We start from the raw sequence: 16,856 nt of genomic DNA, 5'->3' as shown, positions 1-16,856 counted from the left end.
AGAGGAAAAATGCTAGAAGGCGGGGGCAGAAAGAGGAGTGACGCTGGATGAAAGAGTGGTACAGAGAGAGGTGAGTGGAAAGATGGAGAGAGAAAGCAGGGACATGAAAAAGGGCAGGAGAGAAGCTGCTGGGGAGAAGCATAGGGAGTCCCTAGCTGGTGAGAAGGAGAAATGCTGGATGAAAGGAGGGAGAGAGAAGGAAAATGCTGGAAGGAGGGGGCAGAAAGAGGGAAGACGCTGGATGGAAGGGTAGGGAGAAAAAGAGGAAAGACACTGGAAGGATGAGGGCAAAGAGAGAGGACATGCTGAATGGAAAAGGAGAGAGAGAACTGTCTAAAAAGAAAGGGAGATGAAGGGAGACAATGGATGGAAGGATTGGGAGAGGATAGATGGGTGGAAGAATGGGGAAAGAAAGAGGGATGGCACTGGATGGAAGGGTAGGAGAGAAAGAGGGAAGGTGCTGGATGGAAGGGTAGGGAGAGAGAGGAGACGCTGGATGGAAGGATGCAGAGAGAAAGAGGGGGAGACATGAAGGAGGGGAGAGAAAGAGGGGAGATGCTGGATGAAAGGGGGAGAGGAGAGAGAGTTGGTGAAAGACTGGAGAATAAGAGGAAGGAGCATGGGGCGAAGAAAAGTGAGGAAAAGGTGAAAAGCCATAGGTAGATGAAATAAAAAGTGGGAAATTAACGAATGGATAGTAAGAATGAATTAAATCTGGATAGAGAGAGAGACAGAAAAATAAATTGAAGAAAAGAAAAATGACAGAAAAATGACAAATGGACAGGAAACCCTGGCAAGAGAGTTAAGAGAAGAAGAAAGAAAGCAGCATCAACAGACTGGAACCAACACAATTAAAAAAAAGTAAATGGCCAGACAACAAAGGTACAGAAAATAATTTTATGTTTAATTTAGTACAAAGTAATGTGGTAGCTGTGTTAATAAAGGTTAATAAATGCAAATAAAACATAAAATAGAAAACAAGGTGATTCCTTCACTGATTTTAAAACATTTTTGATTAGCCTTCAGCTACCAGCACTTCCTTCCTCAGGTCAGGAGAGGATACCATAACAGCATTATACTGTCCTGACCCGAGGCAGGAGATTTTGGCCTCTGAAAGCTAATTGAAAAGGGTATTAGGCTAGTAAATAAAATATTTTCTCAAATGGCCATGAGATTGAGGTGTGCCAGGGGCTGGAGCCATGTAGAGTGGGTGGAGCCAAGGCAGAGAAAATCTCCCTCTCAAAAACTGGAACCCCTTGTGAGCTCTGCTTATGACCAGTTCTTATATGCAATTCCAACTCTGGCTTCTCATTTTTCCTTTTAGTACAGGTGCAAAAGTGCATGGGATAGGTTTTCACATCCATACAATGAGGAATTTCAGTATTTTCTCACCATATTCAGTAAATATCTTCAGAAGTCCTGGAGTTCTCCCTCTTTCACCAAACACATCTGCATTATCAATGAGTGCCTCCTTCACAGCATCATAACCATTTAGTATCAAAACTGGTTGAGTTCCAAAATATACCATGTAAACCGACCCATATTTCATGTGCAGCTGTAAAATATATAAAAGACATTAAAAAGTGCCATCCTGGAGGCTGACGATGCAGAACCATTGGAAGGACTTAGAACTGATTTTTGATCCAGGTCCTGCCTCTACAGCTTTCTCAGGGCTTCCATTCCCCAGGCTGGTCAGGGTTAGGAATGTTGTGAATATATAATCCCCAGTAGGAGAGAGTCCCTGTCATGGTACAATGGCAATACCTAGTGGCTAGATTTAGAATCCATAATTGCGGAATTCCAGGAGCCCTAGAGCATGACACATAGCCAAGAGATGTCACTGTAATGACTGGACTAGTTGAGTTGTAACTTGCAAAGGAATATAAAACAAGGCAAAAATTCCCTACATACTTGAAATTGAACCATCCCCAGTTCTGACAGCTGTAAATTAAATTCCACAGAAGAGACAAAACAAGAATGGTTGTTCTTCTCCTGAAGGCCTCTTTTGTAGATTATTAATGTGTTCAAACTTCTAAGGAAAAAGCTGTTTATAAAGTGTGTAATATCCTTGTTTTGATGATGAAGTAGTAGTACTCTCAGCCAGTCCTGGCTTTATTCCCATTGCATTCATAGCCTTGCAGTCCCTGCTTTCCCTGTTTTTCTTAGAGAAATGCATTGGGAGGAAAACCATGACTGGCTCATCTTGTCACTTATATGGAGCTGTTTGGATATCTTATTGTAACCTGTGGCTAATACTAATTTTCTTTTTCCTGGAGGGGGCATCCCAGGAGTAAGGGGAGGCATCGGGAGCACCCACGGGTAGGGGACGTGCTTCTTGGCTCCCGTCGTGGTCCTGCCATGTGTGCTCCTGTTGCAGGACATGTGGTTCTGTTCCTGAGTCGCTGAAGGCTCGTTTCAGGATGGAGAAGTCAGGCAATAGAAGCCCCGGCTCGGAGGAAGCTCAGGGTTGTGCTGGGTCGCCTGCTGCGCATGCATGTGATGTCACCATGCATGTGTGAGGGTGACGTCACACGTGCGCACATGCGCAGAGGCCCCGTTTTCAGCTTGGGCACTGGCAGGCCTAAAATTTAAGTTTTGAGGGTGGAGGAGACCAGAGGCCCAATATTAAATTTTAAAATAGGGGGCAGGGAAGGGCCAAGGTTGAGGAGCTTTGATGGTGCCCCATATTTTAAGTGCAATATGCATGGTTGCGTAATGGCGCATGAGCAGTAATGCACAGTTTTTTGTAAAAAGCCCCAGAGGGTGTTGGGAGAGCAAGGGAGGCTCAGGGCAGCCAGAGATAGCCACAAATGACCTGAAAATTCGCACATGCGCAATGAGGTCTTGGAAGACCTGCAAAAACACCTGCAAATTTAAATAAATGTTTAAAGAAATGTAAAGTGGTTTTCAAAGTTTCCAAATAAAGAATTTGGGTGTAGCAAGCTTGCAGACATGTGCTATGACTTTATTTATTTATTATTTATATTTATTTATTTATTAGGATTTTAGAAGGAATTCTCTCAAGGCGGTGTACAATAAGAATAAATCAAACATGAGCAACAGACAATTACAGCAGTAAAAACATTCAAATAATAATACAAAGTATGGCATAGAGGGGCATAATCGAAAGGCGCCGGCCAAATAGCTGGCCAGCCATCTCCGGTGCTGGCGCCGCAAGCGGGCAGAGCCAACCGTATTTTCGAAAAAGATGGCTGGCCATCTTTTTCTTCGCTAATACGGTTGGGCCCGACCAAATGTCGGAGTTCACCGGGGCTGAGATGGCCGGCCTCAGTTTTCGGCCATAATGGGAAAAAATGCCGGCGATCTCAAACCTGGCGAAATCCAAGGCATTTGGTCGTGGGAGGAGCCAGCATTTGTAGTGAACTGGCCCCCTTCACATGCCAGGACACCAACCGGGCACCCTAGGGGGCAATTCTAAAAATTAAAAATAAAAATAGCTCCTAGGTGCATAGCTCCCTTCCCTTGGCTGTTTAGCCCCCCACCCCAAAACCCACTCCCCACAACTCTACACCATTACCATAGCCCTAAGGGGTGACGGGGGGCACCTACATGTGGGTACAGTGGGTTTTGGGTGGGTTTTGCAGGACTCCAATTTACCACCACAAGTGGAAAAGGTAGGGAGGGATGGGCCTGGGTCCACCAGTCTGAAGTGCACTGCACCCACTAAAAACTGCTCCAGGGACTTGCATACTGCTGTCAGGGAGCTGGGTATGACATTTGAGGCTGGCATAGAGGCTGGCAAAAAAGGGTTTTTTTGTGGGGTTTTTTGGGTGCGAGGGGGTTGGTGACCACTGGGGGAGTAAGGGGAGGACATCCCTGATTCCCTCCGGTGGTCATTTGGTCAGTTGGGGCCCCTTTTTGAAGCTTGGTCGTGAAAAAAAAGGGACCAAGTAAAGCCAGCGAAATGCTCATCAAGCCTGGCTTTTTTTTTCCATTATCAGGCGAAGCCGGCCATCTCATGAGCATGCCCCCGTCCCGCCTTCACTACCCTACCGACATGCCCCCTTGATGTTTCGCCGGCTCCGCGATGGAAAGCAGTTTATACCAATTTCGCCGGGTTTAGGAGATTGCCGCCAATCTCCCGATTTGTGTCGGAAGATGGTCAGCGATCACTTTCGAAAATGAGCTGGACTGTATACTACTACTATTTAAGCCCTGTTTGTATGTAGAATGCTGTAAATTTAAAGTGTTCCATTTTGGAGTTTATAAGAGGTTTAAAATGCAGATTTGTACATAAAACAGAGAAAGGCATTACTCTGACTTGATTTATATGGTTAAAAATCAAAAACAAGGGGTTTGTAAGTTATTTTATATATTAATTAGAGCAGAGATTTTCAACCTTTTTCATCTCACGGCACACTTATACGGCACTAAAATTGTCAAGGCACACCCCCTCACGTGGTCCAGCATTTTAACTTTTCCCCCTCCCCTTCACCTGCACCCACACACATGGTCTAGCATTTTACCTTCTTACCCCTACCACCTGGTTCAGCATTTTACTCTATGTTCCCTACAGAAGACTTTAACCATGATGAGAACCACCTACAGCCATTGCGATCCCCTTCCCTCTTGGATAAAAACATCAGAATTAGGTCTACTACCTACTCTACTATCCCTAATAAACCTCAGTTTATCAACTGGCCAATTCCCGGCCCTATGGAAATCGACCATAGTTCATCCTATTTTGAAATATCTTCTTTGGATCCCACTATTCCCAACCACTTTTGTCCTGTGTCCATTCTTTGTTATATGTCTAAGGTTCTAGAAAAAATAGTATTCAAACAACTCATCTCCTTTTCTGAGAAAATCCTGGCCCTTCACCCTCACCAATCCAGTTTCAGAAAGCATTTTAGTACAGAAATAGTGATGACAGTTCTTCTGAATGAACTGCACTCACACTTTGAGAATCGTAGAATTGTTCTGGTAGACTCTTTTGATCTACTGCTTTTGACCTTGTCAGGCATTCTCTTCTACTTTTCCATCTATCATCTTTATGTATCTCAGGTTCAGTTTGGTCTTGGTTCACTTCTTTCTTATCACATCGCTCTTTCCAGGTTATCACTGGTGATGCCATTTCTGAGAAATGGAAACTGCACTTTGGTGTTCCCCAGGGTTCAATCCTGTCTCCCCTCTCCTTTTTAACCTATTTCTAAGTCCATTTTGTATATATGTTCACATCTATGCTGATGATATCCTTTTGCTCTACCCCACTTCCCCTCTCTCTCTCTCTCTCAATTGGTCCCCTTCAAACCTGCCTTAACAGTCGCTACATGGCTAAAGGATCACCAGTTAGTATTAAATGCTGACATAACCATCGCTTGCTGGTTTTCAAGTACAACAGTCATTCCTTCTTCCCCCATTCAGCTCTTTGGTACATCAATCACTCCAGTGTCAAACTCCCGTTATCTTGGTATAATCCTTGATTCTTCCCTTTCATCCAACCTCAAATCTCACATCTATCTAGTGTCAGTTTTCTCATTTTTCATCAATTGCAGGCGATACGCCATTTCTTCGGACATAATCAGTTCCATTCACTTATCCTTTCTTTTTTTACTTCACAATTTGACTATTATAATATTATTTATGCTGGTTTACCTCATATGTCTTTAAAGAAACTACAAGCCCTTCAAAACACTTCCAGAAGACTACTATGTTGTGCTCAGCGCTACAACCATACAACTCATTTACTGAAACTATATCACTGGTTACCGGTTCAACAACGAATCATTTATAAAGTGGCTATCCTTACACTTAAAGCTTTCGGGCTAGGCTTTCCTGACTATCTTTCCTCTCTCACTATCCCCTACTCACCAGCAAGGGTTCTCCGGTCAATCAATGATCATCGCTTAGTCCTCCCGAGTCCTAAATTTGCACATCTCGAATCTACTAGACATAGTGCCTTCTTTTTCTTGTCACCACACATCTGGAACAGTCTTCACCTTCTTCTTCATAGTAACCTCTCTTTTCATAGCTTCAAATCCAAACTGAGGACATGGCTCTTCAAACAGGCCTTCGGAGAGACAGACTGATGGGAGCCACCAGCAAAACCCATCCTCACTCCCAACAATAACAGTCCTTTACCCTCTTTTCTCTCTCTCACCTTTTTTTTTCCTTCCTTTACTTCTCTTATTCTTGTTTTTGCTTTTCTTTCCTTTTGTGTGATTGCTTTCACCTTTCCTATTATTGATGGAGTTCCTTTCCTTTTTCTTGATTGGTAGTATGTAAACTGCTTTGCTGTGCCTATCAGGGCAGTATAATAAATTGCAATAAACTATAAACATTCTTCTACCCCCCACCCACACCCCCACACATGGTCCAGCATTTTACCTTCTTTCCCTCCCCCCACCCACACCTCCACAAATGGTCCAACATTTTACCTTCTTCCCCCCCCCCCCACCCCCACATCCGCACTCATGGTCTGGCATTTTACCTTCTTTACCGCTCCCCATCTGCAGCCCCACACATGGTGCAGCATTTTACCTTCTTCCCCTTCACCCGCACCCCCACACATTGTCCAGCATTTTACCTTCTTTCCCTCCCCCCACCCACACCTCCACAAATGGTCCAACATTTTACCTTCTTCCCCCCCCCCCCACCCCCACATCCGCACTCATGGTCCGGCATTTTACCTTCTTTACCGCTCCCCATCTGCAGCCCCACACATGGTGCAGCATTTTACCTTCTTCCCCTTCACCCGCACCCCCACACATTGTCCAGCATTTTACCTTCTTTCCCTCCCAACCACACCCCCACACATGGTCCAGCATTTTACCTTCTTTCTCCTCCCACCCGCACCCCCTCACACGGTCCAGAATTTTACCTTCTGCTCCTCCCCACCCACACCCCACACATGGTCCAGCATTTTACCTTCTTTCCCCCTCTCAGCCACACCCCCACACATGTCCAGCATTTTACCTTCTCCCTCTCCTCCACAAATAGTCCAGCCTTTACCTTCTCTCCCCCCTTTACAAATAGTCTAGCACAGGGCTGTAGCAAGCTATGTGCAGGTGGTGCAGCCACACAGGGCACAAGGGAAGCTGGTGCATGAAAATTGCACCCCTTCCATTGGCTTCTCTTGCAATGTGGATGGAGTGAGGGCACATTAGCATCATTTGGGGGCGTGTTGCACAGGGCACTCAATGAACTTGCTATGTTCCTGGTCCACCACTTACCTTCTCTTCCCCCCTCCCAGACGTAGTTCAGCATCTGTCCCTCCTGTCCCCTCTCCAGCCAGTGACCAGGCATCTCCCTTAGTCTCTCTTGACATCCCCCTAGTGTACCTTTTAAAACGTTTTCTCATCTCTAGCCATTCGCAGTAGCAGCTTAAAGTAATTCACACAGCCTGCTCAAGCCTGAAGCCTTCTCTCTGATTCTTTCTGCCTATGAGGAAGCAGGAAGTTACATCAGAGAGAATGCTTTGGGACTGGTGAATCATTGTTCTCTGCTTGCTGCTGCTGGTCACTAAAGACTAGAAAACTTTGACACCCTCAGCACACTTGTGGACCTCTTGTGGCACACCAATGTGCCATGGCAAACTGGTTGAAAAATGCTGAATTAGAGAAATGGAATGTTCAGAAGTGTTTGTGTGTATGAAATGAAAGCTCTGATTGACTACTCTGAAAAGGACTAAAATACAAGCTGATACAAGCCACCACCTTCTCTTACATGAGCACGCAGTTGTGGAATGCATTACCTACAGCCCTGAGAACCATTGACGAAATAGCTAACTTTCGCAAATCTTTGAAGACACATCTCTTCAATAAGGCCTACAAAGAGAACCCATAGCCTTACAAAACTACCTCACCAACCCACCCAGTTATTAAAATCCACCATCTATACTATCCTGCCCAACACCTTCCTTCTCTCTTCCCTTTCTTAATCTCTGTAAATTACTAATTGTATCTGATATCCTGGAATGACTATGTCATAACAAAACTCTGTAAGCCACATTGAGCCTGCAAATGGGTGGGAAAATGTGGGATACAAATGCAATAAATAAATACTCAGCTCTCAGAAGGAACCTGTTTCTAAGTGGAGTTTTAGAGCCTCGTGGGAGAAGAATGTTGGACTGGAAAGAAGAAGGAGTTTGTGTGATTGCTGTCTGTGTGTTTGGTCTGAGGAAAACTGAATAAAAGTAAGTTTTAAAACTTACAAGGTGAAAAGATGATTAATGTAAATGTTTATTTAATTTTGAATGTGTTTTATTATGTGGTGTACTTACATTTATGCTTTTTATATTTCTTGATATATCTTTTGTTTCATTGCAATGTATATGTTTTATTGATAGACCCCTGAGGCAGGCATTGTTCATGCCGAAACACGGCCCTTGTCGGGTCTGATATTAATAAAGGACTCCTATTGTCTCAGTCTTGAAGGCCCAGCTGTGCTTTTTTCTTTGTTTGCAATTTGTGTATACTGTTTTACCCTCTCTGGTTACTGTCTCCAGCGTTAGTGAACTCTAATTTTTAGTGCATGCTAAAAATGCTAGCATGCCTATCAGTGAAATGATCCTAGGTCGGCTGCCACCCGGGGTGAATCGCCGATGCGCACCCCCCCCCCCCCCCCCCCCACCGGGTGCATCTTTACCTGCAGGGAGCAGCCGCGTGGCTCTCGGCTCTGCTGGCTCCCTGCTCCCTCTGCCCCGGAACAGGAAGTAACCTGTTCCGGGGCAGAGGGAGCAGGGAACCAGCGGAGCCGACAGGCGCTCGGCACCCCCCTCCCCCCAGTAGCGTGCACCCGGGGCAGACCACCCCCACCACCCCGCCCTTGGTACACCGCTGATGCCTATAGCGTGGTTTAGTAAACAGGGCCCTGAATGTATCACCAGGGTTTCTTCTCATGTAGACCTACCTCGTGGCTGCGGCGGGTCCCGACCATGAGTGGCCTGTGTGGGTCTGGCCACCCTGGTTCGAGTCGAGGTGCTGAACCCGACCGGCAAGGAACCGGCGGACCGGGAGAACCTGCTGAGGCTCCAACCTGAGCAATCCAGGGAGAGCAGCGGCCATCGGCCCACCTGTGGATGCGGCGGGCCCCGATCGGGCGAGGCCTAACCGTGCCGGGATTGACCGACCTTACCAGCCAACGACCTTCGCGGGAGACCGCAGCGAGCCCGACCACCCGGATCCGCGTCGGAGTGCTGGAGAGGGCCCTTGGAGGTCGCGCGCGCCCAGAAGGGGCGCGACGTGAAGAGACACCGAAGCGGAGGGAGTGCTGCATGGTCGGCCACACTCGGGATCGTGAGCCCAAGACAGACGGGAAGACGAGAACTTGAGATAAGTGCCCGGGGAGTTGTGTTGTGTTGCTGTCGAGCTGCTTGCGACCTGCTGCTTGTGTGCAATCAGGATGCATACCATTCTATTCCCTTGCTTTGGGTGCTCTGGGTTGAGGGCTACGCGGGGACCAGAAGGAAACAATCACTGCTAGGCTACCGACGAAGTTTGCCGCTGATGAGACCCTGCTTGGGCACTGCTCCAGTGACCCAGAACACACTGCAGTTTGTCTGCTATGTCTGTTTACCTATTTGCATGCTTGCTCTGCTTGAATGCCATATAAGATCACAGTGATAGGTGAAGTCCATACTCTTATTTATCTAATCTTTGACCTAGTTATCACTTATCACTGCTCTGCCCTCTAACTATAGGACACTACTTTATTTGTAGGGCACTACCTCAGCGACACAGAGCACAATTGCAATCTATTTGTCCTTGTCTATATGCCATCTAGCATCCCTGCTCTGCCTGATCTAATTATCACTATATGCCCATTGCACACCCATGCTGTACTAATCAGTGCTGCAACAAAACAAGAACTAGCTTGATCTGCCTGAGGACATTGATCACAATACAAAAGACTCTAACTGTCTGCCTAATTGCTAGATCTGCTTGCTACTCTGCCTGAGTGTAAAGTAAAGCTCACATTATTAGTTATTGTTGTATTTCTACATGTCTCAACTGCACTGCTTTTAGCGTCTACTTATAACTGTTTCTAAATGTATTGCTTTTAATGCCTGATTACAACTGTCTCTAAGTGCATTGCATTATAAATATGAACACTAACAAGTTACTGATAATAATCTACCTCATTCCTATAATCTACCACGCATGGACCACCCCCAGCATCAACGACAACCCAACCACAACTCACCAACTCTATGTACAACCTAACAACAACTCACCAGACCAAAAACACAATAACCAACCTAAAGGAAAATCCCCTGCATATGAATATCACCAACAGAGAGAGAAAAAAAAACCCAAGAACAACGACAAATTCAACCGCCGAGAAAACAGACAACTAGTAAAGATAAACACATCTAACCTCCCTACAGAACCATACTGCTCAATCCGAATAGGATACATCAACGCGAGATCAGCAGTAAGCAACTCAGTAGACATACTAGACTGGATCACCACAGATAATCTAGACCTTTTATTCATCACGGAAACATGGTTCCACAGCCCTACAGACCCCGCCATCATAGAGACATGCCCACCAGAATACAAAATCACCCACTGGACAAGAAATGGAAAAAGAGGTGGCGGAATAGCCATAATTTATAAATCCGAGTTCACCATCACAACCACTGGCGAATCCACCTCACCACAACTCGAAATCGCCTCGACAAAAATCACTCATCCGAACCTACAGGGACACCTCAGCGCAATCCTATTCTACAGACCACCAGGAAAATGGAAAGACTCCCAAACACAACTCATGGACTTCATCTCGAATACATGTGTCTCTGCCTCAAACATCCTCATAATAGGAGATATCAACTTACACCTCGAAGACGACACCTCAACAGGCACACAAGAATGCAAAGAATTCTTAAAACTCTGGGATTTACATGTACCTAATACTCAACCAACGCACGTTAAGGGACACACATTAGACATCATCACACACAAATTCGACTCAGACTCAACTCTCCAACTTACAGACACAAGATGGACACCCACACTGTGGACAGACCACCATAAAGCATATGTCTCCCTCCACTGGCGAAAAATACAAAAAAACGCAATCAACAAACATGAACAAACAACATACACCACGAGAGGAAAAATAGACCCCCACAACATTCTGGCAACAGGTCTACCAAAATGAATGGTCAACAAATACAGACAGCATCCAATTCCTCCAAGAATGGGATGACATATGCAAAACAACATTGGACACAATTGCCCCAATCCAAACCAGAACATCACGCAGGAAAAAATCAAATCCATGGTTCACCGAAGAGCTGAAAAAACTCAAACACAAGTCAGAAAGCTAGAACGCGCATGGAACAAAAAGAAAGATGAACACACACTAAATGCCTGGAAATCACTTCGGAGGAAATACAAATATACCATAAAACAGACTAAAAGACTACACTACAAAACAATAATCGGACCAAACTATAAAGACACACACAAACTCTTCTACCTTGTAAATAAATTGCTAGACACCATACCAGTTACAAACAATAGCAAAGATACACCAGGGGCCGACGACCTTGTGAAATACTTCAAGGAAAAAATTATACAAATACGACTTAAAATACCCACCAGCCCTACTGAATACGCCACACTCCTAGACTGTCTAGACCCAGAAGACGGAATATACCCAGCAGACAGGATCTGGACCGAATTCGAACTACTGTCAGAGGACCTCATCTCTAAAACGCTCAAAAGATTCGCCAAATCCCATTGCAAACTAGATATCTGCCCAAACAACCTCAAGAAATCAGCTCCTCAACAATTCATAACAGACCTAACGAACCACGTGAATTTCATGCTACAAAACGGACTTTTCCCAAAGGAAAAAGGAAAAATTTTACTTACCCCAATACCCAAAGACACAAAGAAAAACACAAGCGAAATAACTAACTACAGACCAGTAGCATCTATTCCACTAATAAGCAAAATAACCGAAGGGATGGTAACCAAACAACTCGCAAATTATCTCAACAAGTTCTCAATACTGCATGATGCGCAATCAGGATTCCGGTCAAATCACAGCACAGAAACAGTCCTAATCACCCTTATGACCAAATTCAAACAAATGATTGCTACAGGCACCAACATACTCCTCCTACAATTTGACATGTCAAGTGCCTTTGATATGGTTGACCATGGAATTCTATTACACATACTTGAATATTTTGGCATCAGAGGCAATGTCCTAAACTGGTTCAAGGGATTCCTAACCTTGCGCTCATATCAAGTCACATCAAATTCAACTACGTCTGCTGCATGGACACCTGAATGTGCAGTACCGCAAGGATCCCCCCTCTCACCAACTATTTTCAACCTAATGATGATTCCCTTGGCAAAACTTCTATCAAATCATAACCTTCACCCTTACATATACGCAGATGATGTAACGATATATATTCCTTTCAAACAAGACATTAACGAAATCTCCAACGAAATCAACCAGAGTCTACACATCATGAATACCCGGGCAGATGCATTCCGATTGAAACTGAATGCAGAAAAAACTCAATGCCTCATACTTACCTCCCAATACAACACGAATAAATTTACCGAAATCAACACACCCAAACTACAACTGCCAATCTCCGTAACTTTAAAAATCCTAGGAGTCACAATCGACCATCACCTAACACTTGAAACTCACGCAAACAACACAACCAAAAAGATGTTCTACTCCATGTGGAAACTGAAAAGAATAAGACCATTCTTTCCGAGATCCGTCTTCCGCAGCCTAGTGCAATCACTCGTACTCAGTCATCTGGACTACTGTAACTCATTATACGCAGGCTGCAAAGAACAAATACTGAGGAAACTTCAAACAGCCCAGAATACAGCAGCCAGACTCATCTTCGGAAAACCAAAATACGAAAGTGCAAAACCCTTACATAAGAAGCTGCACTGGCTCCCACTCAAGGAACGTATCACCTTTAAAGTATGCACTTTAGTCCACAAAATTATCCACGGTGAAGCCCCTGCATATATGTCTGAATTAATAGACCTACCACCCAGAAACGCTAAAAGATCATCCCGAACTTTCCTCAATCTCCACTTCCCTAACTGCAAAGGCATAAAATACAAAGTACTACATGAATCAACCTTCTCTTATATGAGCACGCAACTCTGGAACACACTACCACGCAACCTGAAAACGATCTACGAACTAACCGACTTCCGCAAACGACTAAAGACTTATCTCTTTGGGAAAATTTATTGCAAGGATCAAAACACATGAAGTCCATACACACTAACAGAAATGCATCAATACACTTTCTTCTAAATTCTCTTACCCCGAATACTCCACCCACATATAAAATTACTTTACCTTAAGGTTTTCATGCTATTGTTCGATCGCCCTATCTTTTCCCCATTGTAACATTCCATAGTTTCTACGCTCTAAATGTTGTTTTGACTTGACTTTGTCTTCCCACAACTCCTCATAATGTAACCCATAATTGTACTGTAACACATTGTATTTCCATCATTCACAATGTATTGTAAGCCACACTGAGCCCGCAAATAGGTGGGAAAATGTGGGATACAAATGCAATAAAATAAATAAATAAATTTCAGGATTTTGATGCAAAGAACAAGAATTTATTTCATAGAAAATTGATATAGTTCTTCACAAATTCTCTAAGAAAAATTGAATGTCTGTTTAAAGAACTCTAGACATTGAAAGGAGTGTGATTTAAATTACAAGCGATAGTTAAAGTAATCTTCGCCTGTGAAAGATTATAATCTGACGTGAAGACACTTATTTATTTGTATTTTGCTCATTACTTTTTCAGTAGTAGTTCAAGGTGAGTTACATTCAGGTACACTGTGTATTTCCCTGTCTCAGGAGGGCTCATAATCTAAGTTTGTACTTGAGACAATGAAGGGTTAGGTGACTTGACCAAGATCACAAGGAGCAGCAGTGGGATTTGAACCAGGCACCTCTAGATACCTGGGCAGATGCATTTCGATTGAAACTAAACGCGGAAAAAACTCAATGCCTAATACTCACCTCCCAATACAACACGAATGAATATACCACCTTAAACACACCAAAACTAAACCTTCCAATCTCAGAAACTTTAAAAATCCTTGGAGTCACTATCGACCGCCATCTAACACTCGAAACCTATGCAAACAACACAACCAAAAAGATGTTCTATTGCATGTGGAAACTGAAAAGAATAAGACAATACTTCCCAAGATCCGTCTTCCACAACCTAGTGCAATCCCTCGTCCTCAGCCATCTGGATTACTGCAATTCACTATACGCAGGTTGTAAAGAGCAAATACTGAGGAGACTTCAAACAGCCCAGAACACTGCAGCCAGACTCATCTTCGGGAAAACCAAAATACGAAAGTGCTAAACCTTTACGAGAGAAGCTGCACTGGCTCCCACTTAAGGAACACATTACTTTTAAGATATGCACATTAGTCCACAAAATTATCCACGGTGAAGCTCCAGCCTACATGTCCGACTTAATAGACCTACCACCCAGGAACGCTAAAAGATCATCTCGAACTTTTCTTAACCTCCACTTCCCTAATTGCAAAGGCATAAAATACAAGGCGCTGCATGCATCAACCTTTTCTTACTTAAGCACGCAATTCTGGAATATACTACCATGCAACTTGAAAACAATCCACGAATTAACCAACTTCCGCAAACTACTGAAGACTCATCTCTTCGATAAAATTTACTGTAAGGAGCAATACACATGAAGTCCACACTCACTATTCCAGAAATACACCAATACATTCTTTTCTGAACTCTCATCCCCCGTAATCTCATCACACTTAAACCTTCACTCACAGAAAATGTTATACCGAATGTTCTTTTGCTAAGGTTCTATCACCCTACCAATTTCCTGTTGTCTCTTTCCATTGTTCTTTTCCTTGTCCTATTCCCTAACGACACCTTGACTTTGTCTCGCTTAACTTCTCACAATGTAATCCATAACTGATTGTAACAAATTGCATTTCCATTATTTACAATGTATTTTAAGCCACACTGAGCCCGCAAATAGGTGGGAAAATGTGGGATACAAATGCAATAAAATAAATAAATAAATAAATAGATGTCAAAACTGGTGCTCTAACAACTAGGCCACTCCTCCACTCCATTTATGAATCACAGAGAGAGTTACTGATTCTGACTCAATCTAAATTAAGGATTGGAGTGAATAAACTATTTGTCTCTGGAAATACTTTGACTAGTTATTTTCCTATTATAGTAATATAAGGAAAATATTATTTACCAGTTTTGAATTATTGGAACTTACTAGTTAAACAATAGTGAGGATTTCATGTGATAAGTGTGATAGGTGAATGTGGAGAAGGAATTCTCTGAAGAATCCAGTTCCAACAGAACATGGATAGATTAGACTAGGGACTATAAGTAAAGAATAGAATAGGAAACATAGTTAAGGAAGTGACGTAATTCTTTTTATTTTGGAAAGTTAGGTTTTCCACAGTGCAGAAATCCAGATTTCTGATAGGAACACAGCATGCACACACATAGATAAAAAGGTAGCTTTCTTTCCTTTATTTTTGTGTAAAGATAGTCCCAGGTTCAGAAGATTATCTCCTGAAAAAGAAGGAGGGCTGGCCCCAACGCTACAGAGAAAATAAGACATTGGAAATCAGATAAGTGTGCTTCAGCAGTGCACACATAAACAGCACATTCCAAGATTGGAAAGAATATACTTTTAACAAGGTGATTTATTTGAACCAAAGAAGTACATACTTCCCTGAGGGAAAAAAAAAAGGTTTATTTAGGGTACTTACCTGAATTAGTAAAGGATTAAAAATCCATTCACCAGGAAAGAATTAACTCTTTAAGTTCTGGACTATCTGTACTGAGGGATACACTCTCAGAGGTTAATAAATTGTACTACTTATCTGATCTTTGTACTGTTTGAAGAAATGTTCTTATCTAGAAGATTTAAAGTCAGTTAAAGGAAATTGTCTTTAAAGGAAAAAGGTCTATGAAATAATTTAAATACAGTTAATGTAAAAATTCAGCTGAATTTCAACCTATTACAAGGAGAGTTAATGTCCATTTTGCAATCATAAGAATGGTTTATTAAATTGTTTATTCCAAAGTGTATCTTCATATGTAATTCAAATTTAAGCAACTTTTAATATATCTACCAAATAACCTGTTATTTAATAAATAATTAATAATTAAGCAAGACAGTGTAACATCTTTTCTCTGAGAAGATTTTTTTTTTTGGGGGGGGGGGAGGAGGAACTTGAGACGAGGTTAGTGTGTTAATGAAGCTTTTCCCTTGTCTTTAAATGAACACTCTGTCTGAAGTAATATTAACAGGCCACTGGTGACACATTATAATCTTATAAGGGTACATGTAGGAAAGAGTGAGTTCCTGGGACTGGGGGGAGGGTTTACATTATGCAATCTTACCTTCCTGAAAGAGTTCAGTATGTCATTGGGCCTCAGCTGCAGGATGTTGCCTATGAATGGCAGAGGGGTAGGACCTGGGGGCATCTTTCCCCCCTTCTTGATACTCCTCCTTGTTAAGAGAAAGACCAGAAATGATAAGGAGAAGATAAGGAGGAGGGATACAGCATCTACGAGCACCATTCTGCCAGCTCTGGAACCTGCCAAGTGTAATTCTGGAGGTTGAGAGAGAAGAGTCCTTTTTATACTGTGCTATGGCACTCAAGTTCAGCAGAGTTCACAAGTGAAACTTTAAACTGATATATCTTGATAACGGGATGCTGGCAGAGTTCCACTTCCTGGCTGGATGGAGCTAGTGGAGGGCCAAATGAGTTCAGACTTGGTATCTAAGCAGGGCAAAAGCAGAGATAAACACAGATAAGAATATCACTATCCATCAG

At 43.2% G+C, this 16,856-nt stretch overlaps 1 protein-coding gene across 1 annotated transcript in view; it reads right to left on the bottom strand.

The window, feature by feature from the left end:
• Positions 1-16,641, bottom strand: part of LOC115480164 (cytochrome P450 2G1-like) — a 136,383-nt gene extending 119,742 nt beyond the window's left edge. Inside the window, exons 1-2 of the mRNA XM_030218649.1 lie at positions 16,420-16,641; positions 1,393-1,555 (exon numbers count right to left, since the gene is read on the bottom strand). Of these exons, the coding sequence (XP_030074509.1) occupies positions 1,393-1,555; positions 16,420-16,599 (343 nt within the window). The 5' untranslated portion in view covers positions 16,600-16,641. The remainder of the gene's footprint in view (positions 1-1,392; positions 1,556-16,419) is intronic.
• Positions 16,642-16,856: the final 215 nt, after the last annotated feature.

Source organism: Microcaecilia unicolor, chromosome 11 (assembly GCF_901765095.1).
Source record: "Microcaecilia unicolor chromosome 11, aMicUni1.1, whole genome shotgun sequence".
NCBI lineage: Eukaryota > Metazoa > Chordata > Amphibia > Gymnophiona > Siphonopidae > Microcaecilia > Microcaecilia unicolor.
This window is presented reverse-complemented; position numbering and strand designations above follow the sequence as displayed.